The 26477-nt window shown below is 43.2% G+C and overlaps 2 protein-coding genes across 13 annotated transcripts in view; one reads left to right on the top strand and one right to left on the bottom strand.

Moving 5' to 3' along the window:
• Window positions 1-810: 810 nt before the first annotated feature.
• On the bottom strand, window positions 811-15982 carry GGPS1 (geranylgeranyl diphosphate synthase 1). Of its 2 annotated transcripts, none has more exons than XM_005539739.4 (4): window positions 15774-15982; window positions 8892-8984; window positions 2124-2194; window positions 811-1893 (listed from the first exon to the last, which is right to left on the bottom strand). In XM_005539739.4, the coding sequence occupies exons 2-4, from the start codon at window positions 8959-8961 to the stop codon at window positions 1132-1134; spliced, it is 903 nt and encodes a 300-aa protein (XP_005539796.1). In that variant the 5' UTR covers window positions 8962-8984; window positions 15774-15982; the 3' UTR covers window positions 811-1131. The 2 variants fall into 2 exon arrangements, with proteins under 2 accessions (XP_005539796.1, XP_005539797.1); XM_005539740.4 differs by lacking the exon at window positions 15774-15982 and adding an exon at window positions 15386-15624.
• Window positions 15983-16378: 396 nt separating this feature from the next.
• The window catches only part of ARID4B (AT-rich interaction domain 4B), a 167294-nt gene continuing 157195 nt past the window's right edge, over window positions 16379-26477 (top strand). For all 11 annotated transcript variants that reach the window (XR_012435173.1, XR_012435161.1, XR_010581889.1 and 8 more), the window contains exons 1-2: window positions 16379-16778; window positions 17578-17632. Coding sequence is in view for 6 of the 11 variants with exons in the window: in XM_065531603.1 (XP_065387675.1) it covers window positions 17627-17632 (6 nt within the window). In the remaining 5 variants the exon portion in view is untranslated. The remainder of the gene's footprint in view (window positions 16779-17577; window positions 17633-26477) is intronic.

A 26477-nucleotide genomic window follows, 5' to 3' on the forward strand; every position in this document is an offset into this window, starting at 1 on the left:
TTTTTCCATGCTTTTGTACTTGAGGTGAGAAAACAACTCTTTTAAGATTGTCACTATCAATGATGAGGAAATATAATAAGGTTCAAAAGCTCCCTTCTAAAATACCCCATACACTTTTTCCGCTTCCCAACTGGAAACGGAATGCTGTACCCAGATACTAACCAGTTTGGGGCACACAAATGTTACAAGGGAGAAAAAAAGAATTTAGACCAGCATGTGAATTTCATTAAGCAAAGACACCTTGGTTAAAAAGCAAAACTTGGCCGGGTGCGGTGGCTCAAGCCTGTAATCCCAGCACTTTTGGGGGCTGAGACGGGCAAATCATGAGGTCAGGAGATCGAGACCATCCTGGCTAACACGGTGAAACCCCATCTCTACTAAAAAAAAAAATACAAAAAACTAGCTGGGCGAGGTGGCAGGCGCCTGTAGTCCCAGTTACTCGGGAGGCTGAGGCAGAAGAATGGTGTAAATCCAGGAGGCGGAGCTTGCAGTGAGCTGAGATCCGGCCGCTGCACTCCAGCCTGGGCCATGGGGCGAGACTTCGTCTCAAAAAAACAAAAAGCAAAACTTGTGAGGTGGAGAGGAAGGAAAAAAGGAAAACGTTAAGAAAAAGGACTGGAGTGCTTACTGTTTATCATATCAGCCTTTTCATAGAAGACTTCAGTGAGGGGGTTTCCAGGGGTGACAGTGAGATATTCTTTGCAGCAGCATTTAGGAAAAAAAGAGATTTGTGGTCTTTGGGCCAGCTAGCTAAAAGAAACTGGCTTGGAACTGCCCAGATAGTACAGTTAGAAAGTGTATGGATAAAAATTCCTGGAAGTGAGTCTTTTTTATTGATGGAATAAACACAACATTGATGATAGTAGGGTAGAGCTGGTGGTAATGTCCTGTCACTGCAATTATGACATTCAAATCAGACCTACATAACTGTGGCTTCTTTTCATTCTTTCAACTTTGAATTTTGATTATCTGTACAGAGGGGCTTCTAAATGAAAACGAATTCACTTGCATCACCCCTATTCACCTATTCTGTTTCTGGAGAATAACAAATTTTTTTAAAGGTGGTTAAGGCTAAAAGACAAAAAAATTGACTAAAATAAGCTATGAGGCCCAATCAAGAATGGCTTAACATTATTCATTTTCTTCTTTGAACATCTTACTTAAGTGCTTTATTAGGGCTACTAGCTCAGGGTTCCCACCACGTGCGTCAATCTGTTTATAGGCTTTAGATTCAAGCTCTCTAAGAGTATTACGAGTGTATTCAAAAGAACCTACATCCTCAAGATAATGTACACAGTATTTTTTAATATCTATGTTTTCTGTTCTCTGGCGCAAGATATTCTGCACCTGGGTACTTTCAGGCCTCGACCAAATAGCATGAATAGTAGGAAATGAGAACTTTCCCTCTGTTAGATCTTCACAAAAACTTTTGTTTTCACTATATTCTTTGGAGTGCAGATTAGCATAATCATCCCTAATTTGGAAAAAGAGCCCAAGTGTATTAAGAAGTGGTTTTAAATCTTCCTTGTAATCAGAGAACAACTGCATGAGACCTACTGCTAATCCAAACAGTCCACCTGTTTTCTGCAGCACCATAGCTTTATATTCTTCTTCAGTGGGACAAGTGTAATTATCCCTCCAGTAAATATCTAGGCCTTGTCCCTGATGGAGTTCCAAAAGCTGGCGTGTAAAAAGCTTCACTGCATCTGGGTGATCAAGGGTTAAGACTTTCTCCAAGCCAAGGAAATATACGTAATTTGCAGAATTGATGACAGACGGGATTCCATAGATGCTGTGGGCCACTGGAAAGCCACGTCGGAGTTTTGAGTTGTCTTCAATATCATCGATGAGTAAACTGGCATTATGCAACATTTCTGTCACTTCAATAATAATCTAATAAAAAAGAATTGAAAATTTCACTTATTTGAACTATTCAAAACATATACTCAGTTTAATTAACAGATTATGAAAGTCTCAGGTGTTAATTTTCACAATAAATATTTAGCAACCTCAATATAAAATAATATCTTGCATGAGGACTAAATTCAATCAAGAACTAGGAATATTTTTATGTGACAGCTATTAATTTCTTGGGGATTAACAAGATTAGAGTTGCCTAATACCTGTAGCTTGTCCTCTGGAACTTTCAGCCAATGATTAAATGCCTGTGAAAGTTTGGTTCTCACTTGTTTACCTGCAATTTAAAAATAAAATGTGACAATAAGATGAGTGTTTTGAGTATTTTAACTACAAAAAACACATTCAGAAACTTCCTTTAAATTTTCAGACTTGCTAAATCCAGCGTCATCAATCCATTACCTACTGCAGAGCTTGCCTTGTACTGTTCAACACCCCATTCTCAATCGCTCTGAAATCTGGATCATAAAATGCACAACCTTCTAAAATTAGGGCAGGCATGGGAGACTCTAAAGTACTTCAGTGGCCAACTAGTCCACTCTTTTCATCTGAACTTGAATAAACAATTTTAAAGTAGGATGGGCTTTTAGGGCTTAGGACTTAATTTGTTCTTTTTGAAAAGGAAGCTTGTTAATTAATTAATCAAGTGAGACACAGTCTTGCTCTGTTGCCCAGGCTGGAGTGCAGTGGCATGATCATGGCTCACTGCAAACTCCACCTCCTGGGTTCACATGATTCTCATGCCTCCGCCTCCTGAGCGTCTGGGACTACAGGCACACACCACCATGCCTGGCTAATTTTTGTATATTTTGTAGAAAGGGGGTTTTGATACATTGCCCAGGCTAGTCTTGAACTCCTGAGCCCAAACGATCCACCCGCCTCCGCCTCTCAAAGTGTTTGGATTACAGGTGTGAGCCACTGCGCCAGGCCAAGAAGCTAGTTTAGTGTCAGTTAATTGGCACTGCCTATTTTACATAACTATAGGCATTGTTAATAAAATATATTTTACTATTTAATTACTTCATAAAATTACCTCTTGAAATATCTATTTCTCCTTTAAGTTAAGGCTTTAGAGATGTGGAAGCTCTGCTTCTTTCCTTTCAAAAGTGAGATTATCGCACACTGAAGTATTCCCTTTTAAAATCCTGAGTTTAGTCAAAAGCTAATCTCATTATTTTGACTAGGGACCTTCATTTTCCAGCATCTTCTTTTTTTCTTTCTTCCTTTTTTTTTTTTTTTTTTTGAGACAGGGTCTCACTCTGTCACCCAGGCTGGAGTGCAGTGGTATGTTCACAGCTCACTGCAGCCTCCACCTCCTGGGCTCAAGTGATCCTTCCAGCTCAGCATCCTGAGTAGCTGGCACTATAGGTGCAAGCCACCATGCCCGGTTAATTTTTGTTTTTGTAGAGACAGTGTTTTCCCATGTTGCCCAGACTGGTCTCAAACTCCTGGGCTCAAGCGATCTGGCCGCCACAACCTCCCAAATTGCTGAAATTACAGACGTGAGTCACCTCGCCCAGCAGTATCATCTTTTTCTTACACAGAAAGCTCAAGATAGGTCTTTGTTTTTTTTGAGATGGAGTCTCATTCTGTTGTCCAGGCTGGATTGCAGTGGTGTGATCTCGGCTGACTGCAACCTCCGCCTCCCAAGATCAAGCTATTCTCCTGCCTCAGCCTCCCGAGTAGCTGGGATTACAGGCATGTGCCACGACGCCTGGCTAATTTAAGATAGGTCTTTGGATAGAAGTTACCACTAGAAGTCATTGTAGCCATATATAAAGGAATGATAGATAAAAACCACGGCCAGTTCACTTAGTAAAAATGTTCTATAAATTTTCTGTTAAATGAATGCATGGTAATAACATCCTAATTTTAGATTAGGTTTCAGGAAAATGGTTACATAAAAAGTTAAAACTAAAACACTTTTTTTTTTTTTTGGAGGTGGAATTTCGCTCGTCACCCAGGCTAGAGTGCAATGGTGCGATCTCAGTTCACTGCAACCTCCACCTCCTGGGTTCAAGCGATTCTCCTGCCTCAGCCTCCCAAGTAGCTGGAATTACAGGCGTCTGCCACTACACCCAGCTAATTTTTGTATTTTTAGTAGAGACGGGGTTTCACTATGTTCGCCAGGTTGGTGTCGAACTCCTGACCTTAGGTAATTCACCCGCCTCGGCCTCCCAAAATGCTGGGATTACAGGTTTTTTTTTTTTTTTTTAGACAGAGTCTTGCTCTGTCGCCCAGGCTGGGGTGCAGTGGCCGGATCTCAGCTCACTGCAAGCTCCGCCTCCCGGGTTTAGACCATTCTCCTGCCTCAGCCTCCCGAGTAGCTGGGACTACAGGCGCCCGCCACCTCGCCCGGCTAGTTTTTTGTATTTTTTAGTAGAGACGGGGTTTCACTGTGTTATCCAGGATGGTCTCGATCTCCTGACCTCATGATCCGCCCGTCTCGGCCTCCCAAAGTGCTGGGATTACAGGCTTGAGCCACCGCGCCCGGCCTGGATTACAGGTTTTTTTTTTCTTTTTGAGACAAGTCTTGATCTGTCACCCAGGCTAGAAAGCAATGGCACGATCTTGGCTCACTGCAACCTTCGCCTCCCGGGTTCAAGGGATTCTCCTGTCTCAGCCTCCCAAGTAGCTGGGATTACAGGTGTGCGCCACTACACCTAGCTAATTTTTTGTATTTTTTTTTGAGACGGAGTTTTGCTCTTGTTGCCCAGGCTGGGGAGCAGTGTTGCGATTTTGGCTCACTGCAACTTCCACCTCCCAGGTTCAAGCGATTCTCCTGCCTCAGCCTCCCAAGTAGCTGGGATTACAGGCGTGTGCCACCAAGTCCAGCTAATTTTTTATATTTTTAGCAGAGACAGGGTTTCATCACGTTGGCCAGGCTGGTCTTGAATTCCTGACCTCAGGTGATCCACCCACCTCGGCCTCCCAAAGTGTAGGGATTACAGGCATGAGCTATCGCAGCCGGCCAATTTTTTTGTATTTTTAATAGAAATGGGGTTTCACCATGTTGGCCAGGCTGGTCTCGAACTCCTGACCTGAAGTCATCCACCTGCCTCGGCCTCGTAATGCTGAGATTACAGGTGTGAGCCACTGTGCCCAGCCTATTATTATTATTTTTGAGACAGGGTCTTGCTCTGTCACCCAGGCTGGAGTGCGGTGGCACAATCACGGCTCACTGCAGCCTTGACCTCCTAGGCTCAAGACCCGCGAGTAGCTGGATCTACAAGAACAAGCCACCATGCCTGACTAATTTTATTTTTATTTATTTATTTTTTGTAGAGGCAGGGTTTCACCCTGTTGCCCAGGCTGGTCTCAAGCCCCTGGGCTCAAAAGCAATCTGTCTCACTTGGCCTCCAAAGTGCTGGGATGATAAGTGTGAACCACTGCACCTGGCTTATATCACTTAAACACATTTTTTTGAAGATGAACAACAGAGTCTCAATGTGGAATTTCATTTTTCACTTTATTTTTGAATGTTATATTAAAAAACAGTACAATATATGGCTTAGTTTTGAGGTACTACAGTTTTAATATTTTTTTCCCCTCTGATGACATGCTAATGTTTAGCCTGATACTTTTTTTTTCTTTTTTGAGACAGAGTCTCGCTCTGTCGCCCAGGCTGGAGTGCAGAGGCCGGATCTCAGCTCACTGCAAGCTCCGCCTCCTGGGTTTACGCCATTCTCCTGTCTCAGCCTCCCGAGTAGCTGGGACTACAGGTGCCCGCCACTTTGCCTGGCTAGTTTTTTGTATTTTTTAGTAGAGACGGGGTTTCACCGTGTTAGCCAGGATGGTCTCAATCTCCTGACCTCGTGATCCACCCGTCTTGGCCTCCCAAAGTGCTGGGATTACAGGCTTGAGCCACTGCGCCCAGCCTAGACTGATACTTTTAAGTTCCCTGCCCCCCCCCTTTTTTTTTTGAGACGGGGTCTCCCTGTATTACCTAGGCTGGGGTGCAGTGGCGTGATCTTGGCTTACTGTAGCCTCGACCTCCCAGGCTCCAGTGATCATCCCACTTCAGTCCCCCAGGTAAGCTGGGAGTACAAGGGCGTGTCACATGCCTGGCTAATTTTTTGTATTTTTAGTAGAGACAGGGTTTTGCTATGTTGTCCACGTTGGTCTCGAACTCCTGGGCTTAAGCCATCTGCCCACTTTGGTCTCCCAAAGTGCTGGGAGTACAGGCGTGAGCCACTGCGCCTGGCTAAGTTCCGAAATAATTTCTAACACTGAGGCTAATCACAGAGATCTCTCAAAATTAAAAGATAACTGCTTCCTCTTTAAGATCTAAACATTATTGTCTCTCTTTTTGGAGCCCTTCTTCCTCTACTGCCAGCTTCATCTCTCCCTAATCCCACCCTTTACCTCATCTAGGGCCCCACACTAAGGCAAATAAACATAAACATAAGATGACAGCAAGTATGAGAAATTTAAAAATAAAAATAATTTTCTTTACTACTTTCAGAAAATTCTTTTTTTTTTTTTTTTGAGACAGGGTCTCACTCTGTTGCCCAGGCAGTGGCGTGATCTCTGCTCACTGCAACCTCTGGCTCCTAGGCTCACGTGATTCCCATGCCTCAGCTGGAACTAAGGCATGCGCTACCGTACTTGGCTAATATTTATACTTTTAGAAAAGACAGGGTTTTACCATGTTGGTCAGGTTGACTTCAGAAAATTCTGATATCATTATTATTATTTACTAGCAAGAGTAATACTACAACAGTGTAAATGACCTGGCACACCTCTAAGTTACTTTAATAACTCAGAAGCTCTCTCTCTAAAAAAAAAAAGCGTGTTATGTGCATAGTGCAATGTCGTATTTCTTTAGAAGTATCTTTTGAGGTTATATTCCATCATGGATCAAGAACATATTTGAATAAGAAGGTGAGGTACCTAATGATAATTTTAAGCATGTTATCTAATGCCATTATTTCCAGGTAATGAGAATTAAAAAAAAAGTCATAGAAGGTGGTCACTGCGTAAGTAAGCATTATGGTTAAAATGTAACTGTAGGCAGTCCTTGCTTTGTAAGTAGTAGAGTAAGAGACATTCGAGAGAGGCTTGTTAGACTTTTGTCAGCACTGATAACTGGCTTGCTATGAATGCCAGCCCAGTTCAGCGAGTGTCAAAGTGTTCTAAAGGACGTCTGGCAATAAGAGCTGGGCAGAGTGAAAGTGAAACTGCGCCATGTTTCTCACTGGGAGACACTGAAAAAAGTTACTAACTGCTGGATACATGTCACTCAAAAGCAGTCTCTTGGCTTTTTCTTCAACAGTGGGCAACCTTTCCTTTGAATTCTCCATTTCTATCATTCCCTCATTCTTCTGATGCATTCACATTAGCAGGCAAGTCTCTATTAGGGTCTGCCAAAACAAAAATGACACTAATTATGGTTTCCAAGGTGTAGCACAGGAGTTAGCATTCTTTCGGCTTTTATCCTTCCCAGGCTCATGAAGAACAGAAATGCACACATTACCATAGAGGTGTGCTCATAAAGAAAGGTGTATACTTTAGCACAGACATTAAAAAGTGTCTATTGAGACTGAATTGAGAGCATCATTAGAGTTTAGTCACAGTATGGGCTAAATAGGTTTTTATGCTTGTCAAATAATTTACCAACTTTTACATTATTTCTTCTTTTCTAAAAAATGTTTAAAACAGAGAGGGGGACTTGTTATGTTGCCCAAGGTGGTCTCAAACTTTTGGCCTCAAGCAATCCTGCCTTGGTCTCCCAAAGTGCAGGGAATACAGGTGTGGGCCACCACACCTGGCCTGTATTATTTCTATGAGAAATAATTCGTTTATAAATGATTTTTTATTACAAGAACCCGTTTATTATATTCATGAGTTTTTGCTTATTATCATTTACAGACAAGGTTTTTTTTGAGTCGGAGTCTCATTCTGTTGCCAGGCTGGAGTGCAGTGGTGCAATCTCGGCTCACAGAAACCTCTGCCTCCCAGGTTCAAGCTATTATCCTGCCTCAGCCTCCTGAGTAGCTGGGACTACAGGCATGCGCCACCATGCCCAGCTAATTTTTGTATTTTTAGTAGAGACGGGGTTTTACCATGTTGGCCAGGCTGCTCTCAATCTCTTGACCTCATGATCCGCCCGCCTTGGCCTCACAAAGTGCTGGTGACCTCATGATCCGCCTGCCTTGGCCACACAAGTGCTTTACAGGTGTGAGCCACCACGCCCAGCCTCCAGACAAGTTTTTAAAGAAGCAAAATAAAACAAAAACACACACGTACACATGAGGTAAGAAGCCATGTGCAGGTGGCATGCCTTTATACAGGAATAAAGTGGGCTATGCTTCCAAATACTGTGATTTTAGATACATTATTATTTGGCTGTCAAAGGAACTAGTAGTATACGAAATGCAGTGCATGTGTGAGATACTGGAAAACGAAGACATAGAAGGTAAACTTGAACATGGATGGTAAATAAAGTGTTCTATTGTTAAACAAATCTGCCTAACTTCCCCTAATATCTAAACAGTGGAGAATTTGAATGTGTAATATCCATAAAGAATACAACCTCCAATGAGATACCAAAATATTTTAAGTATTTTTATTTTTTAAGGTATGTTAAATCATTGGATATGTTTTAAAGGGTGCCTTCAAAAATTACGTTTCTTTTTAAGAGACGGGGTCTCACTATGTTGCCTAAGCTGGAGTGTAGTGGCTATTCACAGGTGTGATCATTGTGCACTACAGCCTTAAACTCCTGGGCTCAAGCCATCCTCCTGTCTCAGCCTCCCAAGTAGGTGGGACAACAGGTGTGTATCACTTCACCTGGCAAAAATTACCATTTAATAATGAAAAATTAGAACGTTCTATTTATCATTTTTCTCAGATGCATCACCTTAAATACAAAATCTCAACAGCTAGCAAGTCTAACCTTTTCTATTTGCTAACATTTGAATGAACACTACTGTGTGAAAATGACCCTCTATGGACTATAACTGAAGTATTACCTGGTAACTGAAGTAAGTATTTATACGGTTCTAGAAGAATTCTTTGGACTGTTTCTTGAGTCTTCTCCATTGGATTTAAACTTCAAAGCCAATCTGTCAAAAAGAAACATAAAGATCACATGAAACTAATCATCTTTGAGTATAAAACTGCAAAAGAATTTTTATTCCTTTTTTTTTTTTTTTTTTTTTGAGATGAGTCTCGCTCTGTCGCCCAGGCTGGAGTGCAGTGGCCAGATCTCAGCTCACTGCAAGCTCCGCCTCCCGGGTTTGCGCCATTCTCCTGCCTCAGCCTCTGGAGTAGGTGGGACTACAGGCGCCTGCCAACACGCCCAGCTAGTTGTTTTTGTATTTTTTAGTAGAGACGGGGTTTCACCGGGTTAGCCAGGATGGTCTCAATCTCCTGACCTCGTGATCCGCCCGTCTCGGCCTCCCAAAGTGCTGGGATTACAGGCTTGAGCCACCGCGCCCGGCCGCAGGAATTTGTATTTCAAGGTGTTTGTGAAAAGATAGTCACCCAGTTTGGTTTAAAAAGAATTTTCTGTTGCCGCGCACGGTGGCTCACACCTGTAATCCCAGCACTTGGGAGGCTGAGGCAGGCGGATTGCTTAAGCCCAGGAGTTTGAGGCCAGCCTGGGAAACATGGCAAAACCCTGTCTCTACTAAAAATACAAAAAATTAGCTGAGGTGGGTAGATCACGAGGTCAGGAGTTCAAGACCGGCCTTCACACCATCTCTACTAAAAATACAAAAATTAGCCAAGCATGGTAGTGAGTGCCTGTAGTTCCAGCTACTTGGGAGGCTGAGGCAGAATTGCTTGAACCCAGCAGGCAGAGGTTGCAGTGAGCTGAGATCGCACCACTGCTCTCCAGCCTGGGCGAAAGAGTGAGACTCCAGTCTCAAAAAAACAAAAAAAGAAGATTCTACATCTATGAAGCCTTGAAAACATGTTAAGTGAAAGAAGCCAATCTCAAGAGACTACATATTGTATGATTCCATCGATGTGAAATGTTCAGAATAAGCCAATCTACAGAGACAGAAAGTAGATTCGTGGTTAGGAATAGGGACTAATTGCTAATGAGTACAGGGTTTCTTTTTGCAGGGATCAAAATGTTATAAAATTAAATTGTGGTGATGGTTGCACAGCTCTGTGAATACATTAAAAACTGCTGAAATGTACACTTTAAATGGGTGGTATGTAAATTCTCTCTCAATTAGAAAATTCTTCATTCAAGTGATTATATTGGTCAAAGTGTTCTCTTGGTTTTTAAGTTTTCTTAGTCATGTAACTTATATTAAGCCTTTCCTATTTTATCAACCATAAAAGGCGTAATTTGTTGACGGCAAATGTCAAAACAACTCCCAAGAACTGCAAAGATACCTCTGTATTTAACTGATTACACTAATTAGTAAACATATCCTTTTCTAAATGAGCACTAAGATGAGTATGTTTTATGTAGTTAAAATTTAAAGGGATTCTCCTACAATCAATCAATTTCAGAGATTTCTGATTTAAGATATGCATTAACTCAAATGCAATCATATTTATTGAACATATTCCCCTTTATACTGAAATCTGCCTTATTTCAATATTTCCTACAATAACACTCACGGTCTTCCTAGGGTCTCCCTGTGCTGCTGAATCTCTACTTTCTTTGTATCTGTTTCTATTATTACTTGTCCTCGTATTAGGAATCTTTTTTTAACTGCTCTAGCATCTTTGGCACATTTTGGGAAGTTTATTACTTTTATCCTCTTTCTTCTGCTTCTTGGGACTATGATTTAGTCTTTAGAATCCTGAGCCCGCTTCTAACCAACTTTTCTGGCTTCACGGCAGATACAACAAAAAGGCTAAATGTAATATGGCATCTAATGGCAGTTTGTGGTTAGGGCTGTTCAATGGGTTGCACATCATTGGTTTTTGGAATTGGAAGCCACTTTAGAAAGTTATCTCAGTATGCCAGAAGATAAAGCACAAGAATATATTTGTTTAAGTGAGGGTCACTTTTTTTGAATGAAGAAAATGAAGTTGAGTTCATGTACTTTGTGTTACTCTGATTTGTCCAAAGTTCCTTTTTTCTTTTTCTTTTTTTTTTTTGAGACGGAGTTTCGCTCTCGTTGCCCAGGCTGGAGTGCAGTGGTGCGATCTCGGCTCACTGCAACCTCCCCGTCCTGGGCTCAAGTGATTCTCCTGCCTCAGCCTCCCGAATTGCAGGGATTACAGGTTCCCGCCACCACGCTCAGTTAAATTTTTTGAATTTTTAGTAGAGATGGGGTTTCACTATGTTGGCCGGGCTGGTCTCAAAACTCCTGACCTCAGATGATCCACCTGCCTCAGCCTCCCAAAGTGTTGGGATTACAGGTGTGAGCCACCATGCCTGGCCTGATCCTTTTTTTCTAAGTCTGGGCCAGAGACTTAGAAATCTTCAATTTAAATACGCATCTTGTATGATTCTGATACAGCTGCTTGAGAATGTTAGGGGAACTGGAAATAGGTTGCTTACATGGTACCACACCACACCACAACTAAGCGGGTGTGGGCTACTGTTATTTATTATAACAGTGAGGATGTGTTCCTTGCTTTTTTTTTTTTTTTTTTGAGACGGCGTCTCTCTTGGCTCATTGCAACCTCTGCCTCCTGGGTTCAAGCAGTTCTCCTGACTCAGCCTCCTGAGTAGCTGGGACTACAGGTGCCCACCACCACGCCCAGCTAATTTTTCTATTTTGGTAGAGACGAGGTTTCACCAGTGTTCCTCGATTTCTAAATTTGCCCTAGTAACTTCATAATGTTAAGTAACAAAAGTCATCTTTTATAGCCCGGTCACCTGATACTATGATCGCATCACTGACACTCTCAGGTGTAAGGCGATTCTAGTACTGTAACTTCTTGCTGGCACTAAAATTAAAAATGTAAAATATACTTAGGAGCAGAATCTGACTTTTGTGGATTTATACTATAAATTAATCCACCAAAGACAAGACTTTTGCACATATTTCAGTTAATAAACACACTGACTTATATACATGTAGCCAAGCAAATCCAAAGATCCTGAGTAAATACCGACAGCGTGCCACAAAAGTAAAATTTCCAAAATCTTGCACTTGTGTGTTTATTACAGACTATTCATAATAGTAAAATCAACCTAAGTGTCCATCAGTAGATGACTGAATAAAGAAAATGTGGTATATACACAATGAATTGTTATTCAGCCATTAAAACAAAATGAAATCATGTCATTTGCAGCAAAATGGATGGATAGCCCTTACCTTAAGTGTAACAAGTCAGACATAGAAAGACAAATAGTACATCTTAATTATAAATGGGAGCTAAATAATGTGTATACATGGACATGGAGCATGGAATGATAAACAATGGAGATTCCAAAGGGTGAGAAGGTGGGAAGGAGGTGGATGATGAAAGATTACTTAATGGGTACAATGTGATTATGTGGGTGATGGACACCCTAAAAGTCCTGACTTCACTACTACACAATCTATGCATGAGATAAAACTACACTTGTACCCCATACATTTACACAAGTAAAAATAAACAAATAAAAAAAACCCCAAACCAAAATCTAATTATTAGTGCTAGCATTCCACTTTTCCGGCACAATTACGAGTGTAGAAGTGCTGAGACTACCCAATTTAGTGACTATCGGGTATTTAATGTTCCTGTTTTGTGGCAGTCAATGAATACAAGGGTAAAATGGTTTGAACCACATTGTCTCTGTAATGTAAATGTTCTTCTGCTGTGAAATGAGACTTGTAATATGGCAATAGGAGAAAAGAATAAAACTTCTACATATGTATGCACTGTTAGGCAGTTGGCAGGCACATGATAATGGATGGCTGAAATAATAACACACATATAACCATCAACTATGCAAGTGCTTTGATGCTTCCCCATACTGTAAACCATCTCATGGATCACATAAACCTTTTGAGAATATGATGAAAGCTATGAATCTTCTAAAAAAAAAAAAGCCTGTGTATGTGTTAATACGCTCCAACACAAATGTATGCACTGCTGCAAAGACTTACAACATATAACTTCTCAGAGATCATGTAGTCCCTGAATCGTTTACACGCACCTCAGATTAAGATCCCCAGCTACTGAATATCTTTACCCTTCAATGCCAAGCAAATATTCATGTTTGTGTTATAAGTTAAGACATAAATTCCAGGCCGGGCGCGGTGGCTCAAGCCTGTAATCCCAGCACTTTGGGAGGCCGAGACGGGCGGATCACGAGGTCAGGAGATCGAGACCATCCTGGCTAACACGGTGAAACCCCGTCTCTACTAAAAAATACAAAAAAGTAGCCGGGCGAGGTGGCGGGCGCCTGTAGTCCCAGCTACTCGGGAGGCTGAGGCAGGAGAATGGCGTAAACCTGTGAGGCAGAGCTTGCAGTGAGCTGAGATCCGGCCACTGCACCCCAGCCTGGGCGGCAGAGCAAGACTCCGTCTCAAAAAAAAAAAAAAAAAGACATAAATTCCACTAGCTTAACTCTTTATTGAAGGCAGATTACAAATGAAAATTAAAGCACAAAACTAGTGTATAGTTCAGGTTACTCTTCAGGATTGAAAGGCATATTTTTTTGTAGTCTGTTCTCATCTATATCAAACAATCATAAAAAAATCAGCACTCCACGAAAAGAAATCATTTTAACAAGAGAAACATTTCAAAGAGAAACATCCCACATGGGAAATTTCTACATCCACCTTGACTAGCAATCAATACCAAAGACGTCACAAGGAAAAAGAGGCTCATAAAGAATCAAATAAGTGAAATAATCAATATACCTATTAGTAATATTAGGCAAATACTTATTAAGGTAACCTATTACCTATACTATTTGATCTCTGACCCGTTACCTTATTATCAGGGATTGAAGTATAATATTAGGTAAATCCTTATTAGGTAACCTATTATCTACAACTTATTATCAGGGATTGAAAAAAAAAGAAGATGCAAAACAGGAAAAATAATGGCTTAGATAAAAGATTATTATCGAACATCATTAAAGGTAGAATTTAAAAAGCATCCCATATACTTATCTATTTATATGTCAGTACCTATCTTTTCTCAACTACAGGTTAGGAGCAAGAATCACGTTTGTATATTTTCTCACAGCCTTCAAAACACATTTGACTGAACTTAAAGATCAATGAGATAGAGCTTCAGAATTCCCTTTTGTGTCAGGATCTCTAGCAGGTGTACCCTGTTGCATAGAAATCAGAGCTAATCTTTGTTTCAATTTGTAGAGAGCTTTGTGGTTGATGTTATTTTTCAACTTAAAACACTAGTCATGCTTTTTAAAAAAAAATTATTTCCTTTGCTCACTTAGAGATGTTTAAGAATACTCACTTAACAAGTCAATTTCCTTTCCCAGAGGATGTTTACATACAAGTATTTTCAGTGGTATGAAAACATAAGAACCTCAATTTTTCTAGGTAACAACCAACTTGCCTTGCGTCTTCTTAAGCCTAAAGGATTCTACACACTGCGGCACATACTCTCACTCGCCTTTGTTTTAAATCAAAGGATTTCCCAATTTATCACAGCTGGAAATTTCAGCTATCACGTACTAAACTTAAATGTAAGGAGGCATTAGTGTGTGTTACATGAACTCTACTAGTTTCCTTTTAGAGTGAATAAACTACTCAATACCTCAGTGAGAGTCTGAAACTTCTCACTTTCAAAACTAAAAAGCTGCCAGAAATTTGTTCAAAGGGTGAATCCATAACTATTATCACAAACTCTCCATTCCTGTCACCATGTGCACTATTACGGCAATAGCCTCCTCGTCGGGCTCCCTGCATTTGCCTCTTTAACTCTTCTTTTTTTCGCGTCCTCTACTCTTCAGCCAGGGTGACATTCCAATCGGAGTCATCTCTCCCTTCTAACTGAGATTCCTTGGAAGATATCCCATTGCTATTAGGACAAAAACAAAACTCCTTCACAAAGTCTATAAGGTTCCACACTCCCCCTCATCCCCTCTCTCCAGGCTCAGTTCTTCACACTGGAAAAGCTCCCTTCCGCCACAGGGCTTTCCGACAAGTTAGTCTTTTTGTCTGCAATGTCCTTTCCTTTTCTCTTTCCTTAGTTAACTCCCGCTAGCCCTTCAGCTCTCAGCTCGATCCTCACTTGCTCAGAAACCCTTCCTTTCCCTCCCTAAATAAGCCAAATTCCCTCACATTCTCCTATCACCGCGGAACTCTCCTCTGGGGCACTGCCACTGCGGTAATTTCACATTGTTTTGTTCAGCATCTGTCCATCTCGCCAGGCGCAGGTCTACGAAGGCAGAGGCCACCCCAGTGGTCGGCGCTCAGCAGCCATGAAAAAAAGAAAGCGCCTTCTAACGCGTTGGACGATGAAACCAGGGCAACAACCTTGCGTCTAAAAAGCGAACATCCCATGCAAACGACTTATCTTTTCAAAAGGAAGGGCCTGGTTTGAGAATGGCTAAACAGAGACATACAAATGTGAAGCGCACCCTGAATCCTTCCACTCATACTCCGGGAGAAAGACGATGGATCTCAAAGAGCCTGATATAAGCAGGGAATTTCTATCACTTCGAGGCCGATTTTCCACAGCGGCTGGGCAGAGAACTGCAAACGTCTACAGTGCTAGCACAGAGTCCGGAGGGAGAGAAACCGTGAGGTTTCTGCTTCCTCCTCGCTCAGATGCTCCCTTCCGCCGCATTTGGCCAACCCTTCCTCCTCCTCCCCGCTTAAAGCTAGGGGATGGAAAATTCATACACAATCCGGTTCAGCATCCGGGTCCTCACTCTCCTTTCTTTCTTTCCTCTCTGCCCCGCCTCCCAGCCTCCCCCTCCCTCCTTCCCATCCGGGTTCCCCCCAGCCGCCGCCACTGCTGCTCACAGTTCAACGATGATATCACGACTTTCACGCCGCCGGTCCGGCAGTAGCTGTATCCCGCATTAACCTCCTATTTTATAGTGTGGGCTTAGGCTCTTCCCGATGCCTACATGAATCCCTCCCACTACTTCACCACACAACTCTCCGCCCTCCTCAGCCGCCAGCGACACCGCATTACTCGGTGCAAGAAAATGCGCCATCCCGGTCACACTGCGCAGGCGTCGTTGCCACCTCCCTACTGCTTTGTTGCCCCGCCCCTTTCACCCCTCCTCCTCTCCGGTCCACGCTGGCGCAGGGCATTGCGGGCCTTGCAGTTCTCGCGGACGAGGATTTGCGCGTTGGCCCCAGAGGCTGGACTTCATTTCCCAGGAAGCCTTGAGGCGTAACTCTCTGTTTCCATAGAACTGGTGGGAAAATGGCGTCGTTGTTTGTATCCAGCGACCAATAGGAACAGTGTATAGGCGGGTTCTAAAGAATTTTAACCAATCCAAGGTTGTCTAAGAGGCCATCCGGGAAAGAGGTAGGGGAGGGGGAAAAAATCTAGGGGAGGGGAGAAAGGAAGGGGGGGGACCTAGAGTCGGGGTGGGGGGAAGCGATGTTTGCCCGTCAGTCGAGTCCGGAGTGAGGAGCTCGGTCGCCGGAGCGGAGGGAGAGTCTTGAGCTTCAGCTTGCCGCCGCCACGGCCACCGCCTGGACCTTTGCCCGGAGGGAGCTGCAGAGGGTCCATCGCCGCCGTCCTCTGGAGGGCAGCGCGTTTGGGGGCCCGGACCTCCAGTCCGGGAGGGATTTTTCGTCGTCCCCCTCCCCCCAACCAGGGAGCCCGAGCGGCCGCCAAACAAAGGTACCAGTCGCCGCCGCGGGAGGAGGAGGAGCCGGAGCCTCTGCCTCAGCAGCCGCTGGACCCGCCGCCCTTCTTCCCCATCTCTCCCCCAGGCCTACTGGTTTTGGGGGGGAGGAGGAGAGAGGGAACTCTGGACGTGCCAGGGTCAGATCTCGCCTCCGAGGAAGGTAGGGACATTTTCTGGGGCTTTCGTGGTCTCCTAAAGGGGTTCTTTTGGGAGTCGCTGGGCCCGACCGAGGAGCAGAGGAAGATCGCGGTGGTGGTCCCTGCGGCACCCGAATTCGGGGCCTCGGCCTTCCGGGAGCCCCCACCCCCCGCAGCCGCTGTGTCCGAGCCGCCCCCTGGCTGGGCGGCCGCACACTCAGCGGTTTAGCGGCCGCGGTCGGGGGCCCGGGCAGGGTGGGGGCCGTTCCGCCTCCGGGGCCCTCGGCCCTCACGTTGTCCCTGCGGCGAGGCCAGATGTTGATCCCGCTCCCACTTGTCGGGTCTGCGCCCGGAACGGGACGTGGGCAGGGGCTCTGCAGCGGGCCGGTCCAGCCCGCGGCCCACAGGCCCTCCTGGGCCCTCGGTGGCCCCCGGCGGGCCTCCACCTCGGACGCGGCGCATGGGGGCGCGGACTCGCTCGGCCGGGCGCTGAGGCCCGCGGGGAGAGCGGCCGGCCCCACGCCGGACGCCGGGCTTGTTGTGAGTTTCTTCTCTGACAGAAATGGCGTCATTGTCGTAGACGGGAAACTCCGTCGGGTCTCGACAATGGGGACGGGAAGCTGCCGAGCTGTGTAGGTGGCTGGGTTTGCGGGGATGGCGGGGCCAGAGGGAGCCCCGAGTCGGCGTGTGATGGTTCGGGGGCTGGCGCCTGGTGCGGCTCTTTCTTCGGGGTTCGGGCGTCGCTCGGTTCCTTCCCTCCGCCTCCGCCAGTGCAGAGGGGTGCCTGTGGTGTTGACTGGGTGTCTTTTGTTTCCCCTCCAGGTGCAGGTGAACCCGGTGTTTTAAAGAATATCTCGGTCCCAGAGTCATCATGAAGGTAAGATTGCCTGCAGAATACGAATCTCTGGGGTTATCGAATTCAGGAAGTAGGGGGTTTGGACGAGGTCGTCGTGTGGGGCTTCCGAGTTTTGCAGAGGAAGGTGTGTTTGGTGGCTTGGTGACCGAGCCCTTCCCCAGAGAGACCGGGGTCAGCTGGCGGGCTTTGCTGTGGAGTTGGAGGCAGTTACAGGATATCTCAACTGAAGATGATTCTCCCATATTGAACCCCTCTTTTTGTAGGGAATGAGAGGAATAACGGCATGAATTAAAGTGTTTTAAAAGGTAAAATAAAAAGCAGGTCAGGTAATCTGACCCTGGAAACTGAACTGTATTGTGGTTCTATCAGTTACACTGATGAAAGAAAATCTTATCTATTGTGTGAACAGTACTGTAAAATTTTAGCAGAAAACTCTTTGATTCGTCACAAACATAATTTAATTGAAAGATTTAAAAAGATAATTTTGGTGATCTTTACACAGTTCAGAGATACCAATTGTTTCTTGTATTTCCAGGCACTTGGGGTTATGTGGTTTATTTTTCTTTATCGATCTGGTTGGTCTGCAAATAAGTCAGAGGCTCTGTTGCATTATGATGTGTGGAAAACTGATGGCCAGGTTCCTCTTAGACGTAAACATGTTAACTGAGTGGAGAATAGGGTCAAAAAATTTGCTTAATTGTTGGAAGAAATGATAACCATAAAAATACAGTTTTTTTGGTCACGAGAGAATATGTATATGAATGCTGTCTTTTTTGTTTTAAACACATGCTGGAATGAAACCTTAGATTTTTGAAAAGTCTAGATTCAACTGGTGGAACTTAGACACTAGCTTGTATTTTTTCATCCATTACAAATTCAAAAGTGCTTGAAAAGGGTAGAGTGTTCACAAGTGTAGAAATGCAACAGATAGCATGTTAGAATATCAACGTTATCTACTTTTGACAGTTTCTTTGAACTATTTTAAAAAAATTTCACTTGTCCTCAGAATCAAGACGACTTGGACAGTACTGCATCCAAATTAAAATTTGTAATACCTGTGGTTGCAGAAGGTAAAAGCTGTGGCTACTTAAATTTTGGTCTACTATACAGAGTAATTAAGTGTAGTCTAATTTTTTTTAAGGTTTTCTCTTTGAGTTTGGGATGCTGTAAACTACCTGAAACAGTTTATTCCTATCTCATTTTCACGTAAAAGAAAACAGCATCGACATGTTTCAGGAATGAATCCCTTTTGTTAGTCACAAATCCTAGCTATAACTCTCGTGACCTGTGTAAAACAGTGAAAAGTGCATTTATTAGGTCACTCATATATGTACCTTGATGTTGGGTGAGAATTTCTTAAGAAAAGTTTTGGTTTGAATAATAATAAGTTCAGAAGCTGAATAAATAAAAGGTTTAGTTTGGAGTAAATGTAATCTGTCACAGTTCCCAGTGTTGTAGTGCCTGTCACTTCTTAGGTGCCCTATAAATGTTTGGTTAAAAGAAATGTAGTTAGGTTGAAAGTCTTTGAGATTAAAATTTTTTTTTTCTTCCTTTCGTTTCCTTTTTTTAAAAACTAGTCTGTTTAAAAAAATGAAAGTATGTTGGAAACTTTAGCCTTAAAAGTTTCTTGGTAATACTAGCCAAATGCAAATTTTTTGGTATCATTTTAGAGATACTAATTTTAAGTGCTCAGCATTACATTCTGCCTTTTTTTTTGAAAGGACTTTTATTGTTAAAAGGAAAAAGTTACTAAAATAAATTTCTAACTTTATACAAGAACTTCCTGTTATTATAAGTATAGCAAATCTTCTCTTAGAGTATCTGCTAGTAATCATTAGTATTAAAAACTTAGCTTATTTCTTACAACTTTATTTCTTATGTGATAAAAGATGAGTAGCTTCTTGTAATTTGTATTTTGCTTTAGCAAAAATTGCGATTCAGAATCTATTTCATGTTGAGTATATTAGGCCTAAATTTTCTTTCTTTTTCTGTGTGTTCCCAATTTCTTTTTTTTTTCTTTTTGATAGTCTCACTATTTCACCCTGGCTGGCACAATCTGTAATTCCCACCTCCCGGGCTCAAACAATCCTCTCACCTTAGCCTCCTGAGTAGCTGGAACTACAGGCACACCTGGCTAATTTTTGTAGTATTTGTAGAGATGAGATTTTGCCATGTTGCCCAGGCTGCTCTCGAACTTTTGGGCTCGAGTGATTCTCCCGCCTCAACCTCCCAAAGTGCTGGGATTACAGGCAAGAGTCACTGTGCCTGGTGTAATTTCTGTATTACGATGATCATTGAGCTATAGAAGGTTGTATGCCATTTATTGGATCTTACCAAACATGTTTATACTTCGGAGCAAGCTTTTAAGTTTGAATTGTCTATTGTATTAACGACAACAAATCTTTAAATTGTATTAAGTGACAGTTTATTGAAGTGATTGAAAGTTAGATTATGTAGTAATACTTTTTAGGTGTTTTAAAGTTTAAGTGTTACATGTTTTAGCAGTTTTCCCATGTACTACCTTTAAGAATTTATGTAAATACATTCCCATTACTAATAAAGACTGTGTTACTTTTTTCACAGTGTGTTTTTGAGGAATATGTAATACATAAGGAATTAGTGCTATAACATAGACCATGATGTTGGTGTTATGTTGAATTTATTTTTCATACTCTTGATAGACTTTTAAAAATCAGTGGTACCAGCTGGGCGCGGTGGCTCACGCCTGTAATCACAGCACTTTGGGAGGCTGAGGTGGGAGGATCACCTGAGGTCAGGAGTTTGAGACCAGCCTGGCCAGCATGGTCAAACCCTGTCTCTTCTAAAAACACAAAATTAGCTGGGCATGGTGGCACACGCTTGTAATCCCAGCTATTCGGAAGGCTGAGGCAGGAGAATTGCTTGAACCCAGGAGGCGGAGGTTGCAGTGTGCTGAGGTCGTGCCACTGAACTCCAGCCTGGGCGAAAAAAGTGAACGTCTCTCTTGGCCGGGCGCGGTGGCTCAAGCCTGTAATCCCAGCACTTTGGGAGGCCGAGACGGGCGGATCACGAGGTCAGGAGATCGAGACCATCCTGGCTAATATAGTGAAACCCTGTCTCTACTAAAAATACAAAAAACTAGCCAGGCGAGGTGGTGGGCGGGCGCCTGTAGTCCCAGCTACTCGGGAGGCTGAGGCAGGAGAATGGCATAAACCCGGGAGGCGGAGCTTGCAGTGAGCTGAGATCCGGCCACTGCACTCCAGCCTGGGCAACAAAGCGAGACTCCGTCTCAAAAAAAAAAAAAAAAAGAAAAAAAAAAGTGAACGTCTCTCAAAAAAAAAAAAAAAAAAAAAATTAAATAAAAATCAATAGTACCATGTTATAAGGAAGTGGTAGTTTATTAAAGTTTGTAAATCATTTTTTTATTTATGAAGAGTAAATAAGACATTTTTACTTATGAAGAGTAAATAAGACATTTTTATTATGTCAGGTTGAGTTTTACTTTTTTTTGTTTTTTTAAGACGGAGTTTCGCTCTTGTTGCCCAGGCTGGAGTGCAATGGTGCGATCTCCACTCACTGCAACCTCCGCCTCCCAGGTTCAAGCAATTCTCCTGCCTCAGCCTCCCGAGTAGCTGGAATTATAGGCAGGCACCATCATGCCCGGTTAATTTTGTATTTTTAGTAGAGACTAAAGGTTTCTCCATGTCGGTCAGGACCACTTGAACTCCTGACCTCAGGTGATCTGCCTACCTCAGCCTCCCAAAGTGCTGGGATTACAGGCGTGAGCCACCGCACCCGGCTAATTATTACTATTTTTAAATCAAACTTTTTTTCCTGTATTTATATTTGTACATGTTATTAATGTCTTTCATTACATAGCAGTAAATTTTCAATCAAAATGGGCTGGGTGGGCTGGACATACCAGAATCTTTAGAGGATGAGTGATTTAGATGATTATACTTTGGCAGGCATGGTGGCTCATGCTTGTAATCCCAGCACTTTGGGAGGCCGAGGTGGGTGGATTACTTGAGGTCAGGAGTTCAAGACCAGCCTGGCCAAAGTGGTGAAAACCCCTCTCTACTGAAAGTATAAAAAAATTAGCTGGGCATGGTGGCACATGCCTGTATTCCCAGATACTCAGGAGGCTGAGGTAGGAGGATTGCTTGAACCTAGGACGTAGAGGTTGCAGTGAGTCGAGATGGTACCACTGCACTGCAGCTTGGGTGACAGGGAGACCCCATCTCAAAAAAAAAAAAGAAAAAGAAAAAAAGATGATTATATTTAGAATCCATGTAGATTGAATTTTTCAGATGTACTTTTCTTCAATAATGATTGGCTTAGGCCACATGAAAATAATGGATTGATTACAAATTCTTTTTTTTAATACCCTGTGTGTGTACATGTTCTCTCTCCCCCCACTTCTACCTTTCTTTCTCTTTCTATCCACTCTCTCACTCCCTTCCCCTCTCTCCCTTCTTTTCCATCCCTCTATCATTTTTTCCTTCCCCTTCTTCCTTCTGTCTCACCTCTTTCATAAGTCATTCATTTAACCACAACCTCTTGCATGTGTCAGGTAATACAGAATGAAGGTGGGTGAGGCATCTAACCTGCTTTCATGTGTCAGGTAATATAGAATGAAGGTGGGTCAGGCTTCTGACCTGCTTTCAGGGAGCCCACAGTGTAGAAGAAGATGCAGATAAATAAAGCAAAACTCTCAGGATATCGATTTATGAGTATTCTGACATAAAATAATTGTAGGAAATGCTATGAGAGAACAGAACAGAAGAGGACAGCTAAATCAAAAGATCTCTGGAAAGTTTTCTGGTAGAGTTGACTTCTAAGCTGAGTGTGAAGGCTTTTGCTAGGCAAAGAAGGGAAGAAAATAGTTTTTCAGATAGAGAATAACGTACTGGAAAATGAACAAAACAAGGTGAAGTATCTGGAAAGTGTAAGTAATTTGGTGTGACTGAATTAACTTAAAACGTTGTATGTTTGGGTGGAGTAGAAGGGCAGTGGTGGGAGATGAAGCTGAGTCAGGGAGTCGAAAATTTTCTTGGCCGGGCACTGTGGCTCACACCTGTATTCCCAGCACTTAGGGAGGTTGAGGCAGGTGGATCACCTGAGTTCTAGACCAGCCTGGCCAACATGGTGAAACCCAGTCTCTACTAAAAATACAGAATTAGCAGGGCATGGTGGCATCCACCTGTCATCCCAGCTATTAGGGAGGCTGAGGCAGAAGAATCACTTGAACACGGGAGGTGGAGGTTACAGTGAGCCGACATCATGCTATTGCACTCCAGCCTGGGTGATAAGAGCAAAACTCTGTCTCAAAAAAAAAAAGAAAAAATTTTCTTGAAAACTACATGGAATCATTGAAAGTTGTTGAGAATTGTTTGAATCTAGGAGCTGGAGGTTGCAATGAGCTGAGATCGGGCCACTGCAAAACAAGGGGAGAGCTGAATGTAAGGATGGAAATTCCAGGTAAGAAGTCCAAGTGGAAAGTGAATAAGGGCCTGAACTAATGCAGTGGAAATGGAGCAGAGAGGATAGATCTGAGCCTTTTAGAAGTAGAATTCAGGGCCAGGCACGGCGGCTCACACCTGTAATCCCAGCACTTTGGGAGGCCGAGGTGGGTGGATCACGAGGTCAGGAGATCAAGACCATCCTGGCTAAAACAGTGAAACACTGTCTCTACTAAAAAAATACAAAAGAGAAAAAAGCTGGGCGTGGTAGTGGTCACCTGTAGGAGGCTGAGGCAGGAGAATGGTGTGAACCCGGGAGGCGGAGCTTGCAGTGAGCCTAGATCATGCCACTGCAGTCCATCCTGGGCGACAGAGCAAGACTCCGTCTGGAAAAAAAAAAAAAAATTAAGTAGAATTCAGGACCTAGTAACTCATCCTGGGGTAGGAGGAAGATGGAGGGTTTTTTGTCTTAGGAAATTAGATAGATATTACTGTCATTTGAAGCATACTGTCGTTGGACATGCTAGTTAAGATGTAAGAGTAAGTGGGTAGGATGAAGTCAGAGGCTTGGGTTAGTCTGGTGTGAATGTTAACCTCATAACTATGATATTTGAAGGGATTTAAGATCCATAACATGGCAAATTTTGTGCTATAAATTTGTGGTCTTTTTGATGAATAGGTAATCTTGTAAAATACTAACTTGTTTTCTGTCCAGATTGCTAAATCTTTGGTTATTGTAATTAAAAAAAATACTAGGTGAGTCCCTGTGTCACTGACGAATGTGTTTTTGCCAAGTCAGCCAGTGAATTCAGTCATTGAACACATTGTGTACCTTGTACCAGACATTGTTCTGGGTTTTGAGGATGCAGCAGTGAATAGAACAAGAGTTCTTACCTCATGGAGTTTACTTTCTACTATGGTGGACACACGCTAAGAAAAAAAATAGTGGTAAGTGCTTTGAAGAGACATCATATGGAATCAGAATAAGAGATTAGAGTGACAGAGGGTGGGTTACTTTAGGTGTTAATAGAGGGCCTTTTTGAGATGACATTTAAGTGTGCTGTGAAGCGAGTGATAGAGTGAGCCATTCAGGTTTCTGGGGGAGGAGCATTCCCTACAGAAAACAAGTGCAAATTCCCTGAGATGGAATGTGTTTGGCATGTTTGAGTGTGATAAGTATTTAAGGAACATGAAGAAGGCCATCAGGGCTGGAGTGGTAGGAGAGGAGGCCAGAGAGGGTCACGAAGGGCCAGTACAATTATAGGGCCTTATAGGACATGGTAAGGACTTGAGTAAAATCTGACTGTGTTAGGAGCCCTTTGAAGGGTGTTGAGTGAAGTGATGAGATAAACATTTTCACAAATGTTTGACTGCTGGGTAGTGAACAGATCATGGGAACACAAGAGTGGAAGTAGGGAGATCAGTCACAAGGCTGTCAAGCTAGTTCTGGGAGAGATGGTGGTGAGGAGAATTAGTAGTATTGGGAATATATTTGAAGATGGGGATGATTGGATTTCAATGGATTGGGTGTGAAGGGAAAATTCTACTTGCTGCAACTTGCAGATGTATGTCCTCCCACAAGTGCCCTCCCTCCTTTTTCTTTGAGACGGAGTCTCACTCTGTTGCCCAGGCTGGAGTGCAGTGATGCAATCTCAGCTCACTGCAGCCTCTGCCTCCTGGGTTTAAGCAATTCTCTTGCCTTAGCCTCCCTTGTAGCTGGGATTACAGGCACCTGCCACCACGCCCGGCTAATTTTTTTTTTTTTTTTAATATTTTTAGTAGCGATGGGGTTTCACCATGTTGGCCAGGCTGATTTTGAACTCCTGACCTTAAGTGATCTGCCTGCCTTGGCTTCCCAAAGTGTTAGGATTACAGGTGTGAGCCACTGCACCTGGCCGCTCTCCCCCCCCTTTTTTTTTTTTTTAAAAAGTCTCTTTGCTGTGATTAATTGGTAGATGGGATTCTTGGAACTGAGTATGACCATGAAGGCATTGTCAACTCTTAGCCTTCCCATATTAGTGAGCAGTGAACATTGAGTTGAGCAGTCCTTTCACTTGTTTTTTTTTTTAATTAAAAAAAGGGATATAATTCACATACCATAAAATTCACCCTTTTATTTTTTTGAGATACAGCCATAGTCTGTTGCCTAGGCAGGAGTGCAGTGGCGCAATCACAGCTCACTGCAACCTTGATCTTCAGTAGGCTCATGTGATCCTGCTTCAACCTCCCAAGTAGCTGGGACCAGAGGTGTATGGCACCATGCCCAGCTAACTTTTTTTTTTTTGAGATTGAGTCTTGCTCTATCACCCAGGCTGGAGTGCAGTGGCGCGATCTTGGCTCATTGCAAGCTCCGCCTCCCGGGTTCATGCCATTCTCCTGCCTCAGCCTCCCGAGTAGCTGGGACTACAGGCGCCCACCACCAAGCCTGGCTAATTTTTGTATTTTTAGTAGAGACGGGGTTTCACTTTGCCAGCCAGGATGGTCTTGATCTCTTGACGTGGTGATCTACCCACCTCGGCCTCCCAAGGTGCTAGGATTCCAGGCTTGAGCCACTGTGCCCGGTGATCATGCCCAGCTAACTTTTAAATTTTTTGTGGCGGTCTCACTGTGTTGCCCAGGCTGGTCTTGAACTCCTGGGGTCAAATGATCCTCCCATCTTGGCCTCCCAAAGTGTTGGGATTACTGACATGAGCCATTGCACCTCACCAAATTCACCTTTTTAAAGTGTTCATAAATTTCTAGTATTTTCACAAGTTTGTGCATCCATCACTACTATCTTTAGAAAACTTTTTTATTAATTTTTTTGTTTGTTTTTTTAGAGACGAGATCTTGCTATGTTACCTAGGCTGGCCTTAAACTCTTGGGCTCAAGTGATCTTCCACCCTCAGATTCCTGAGTAGCTGAGACTACAGGCACATGCTACTATCCCTAGCTATCCATCCCTACTATTTAACTCCAGAACACTTCCAAATTCCCAAAAAGAAACTTCTTATCCATTAGCTTCTTATCCATTCACTGTTCTTCCTTTTTTCTATCCCTCCAATAACTAATCTAAATTTTTTTTTTTTTTTTGAGAAGAAAATCCGATTCTGTCACCCAGGCTGGAGTGCAGTGGCATGACCATGGCTCACTGCAACTTCGACCTCCTGGGTTCAAGCAATCTTCCTGCCTCTACCTCCCAAGTAGATGGGGTTATAGGTGTGTGCCACCGTGCCCAGCAAATTTTGGAATTTTTTGTAGTAGTGAAGTCTCACTATGTTCCCTAGCCTGGTCTGGAACTCCTGAGCTCAAGTGATCCTCTGGCATTGGCCCTCAAAGTGCTGGGATTACAGGCTTCAGACGCTGAGTTTAGCATTTACTTTCTGTCTGTAAGGATTTGCATATTCTGGACATTTTCTGTAAATGGAATCCTATGTACATATGTG

Source organism: Macaca fascicularis, chromosome 1 (assembly GCF_037993035.2).
Source record: "Macaca fascicularis isolate 582-1 chromosome 1, T2T-MFA8v1.1".
Taxonomy (NCBI): domain Eukaryota; kingdom Metazoa; phylum Chordata; class Mammalia; order Primates; family Cercopithecidae; genus Macaca; species Macaca fascicularis.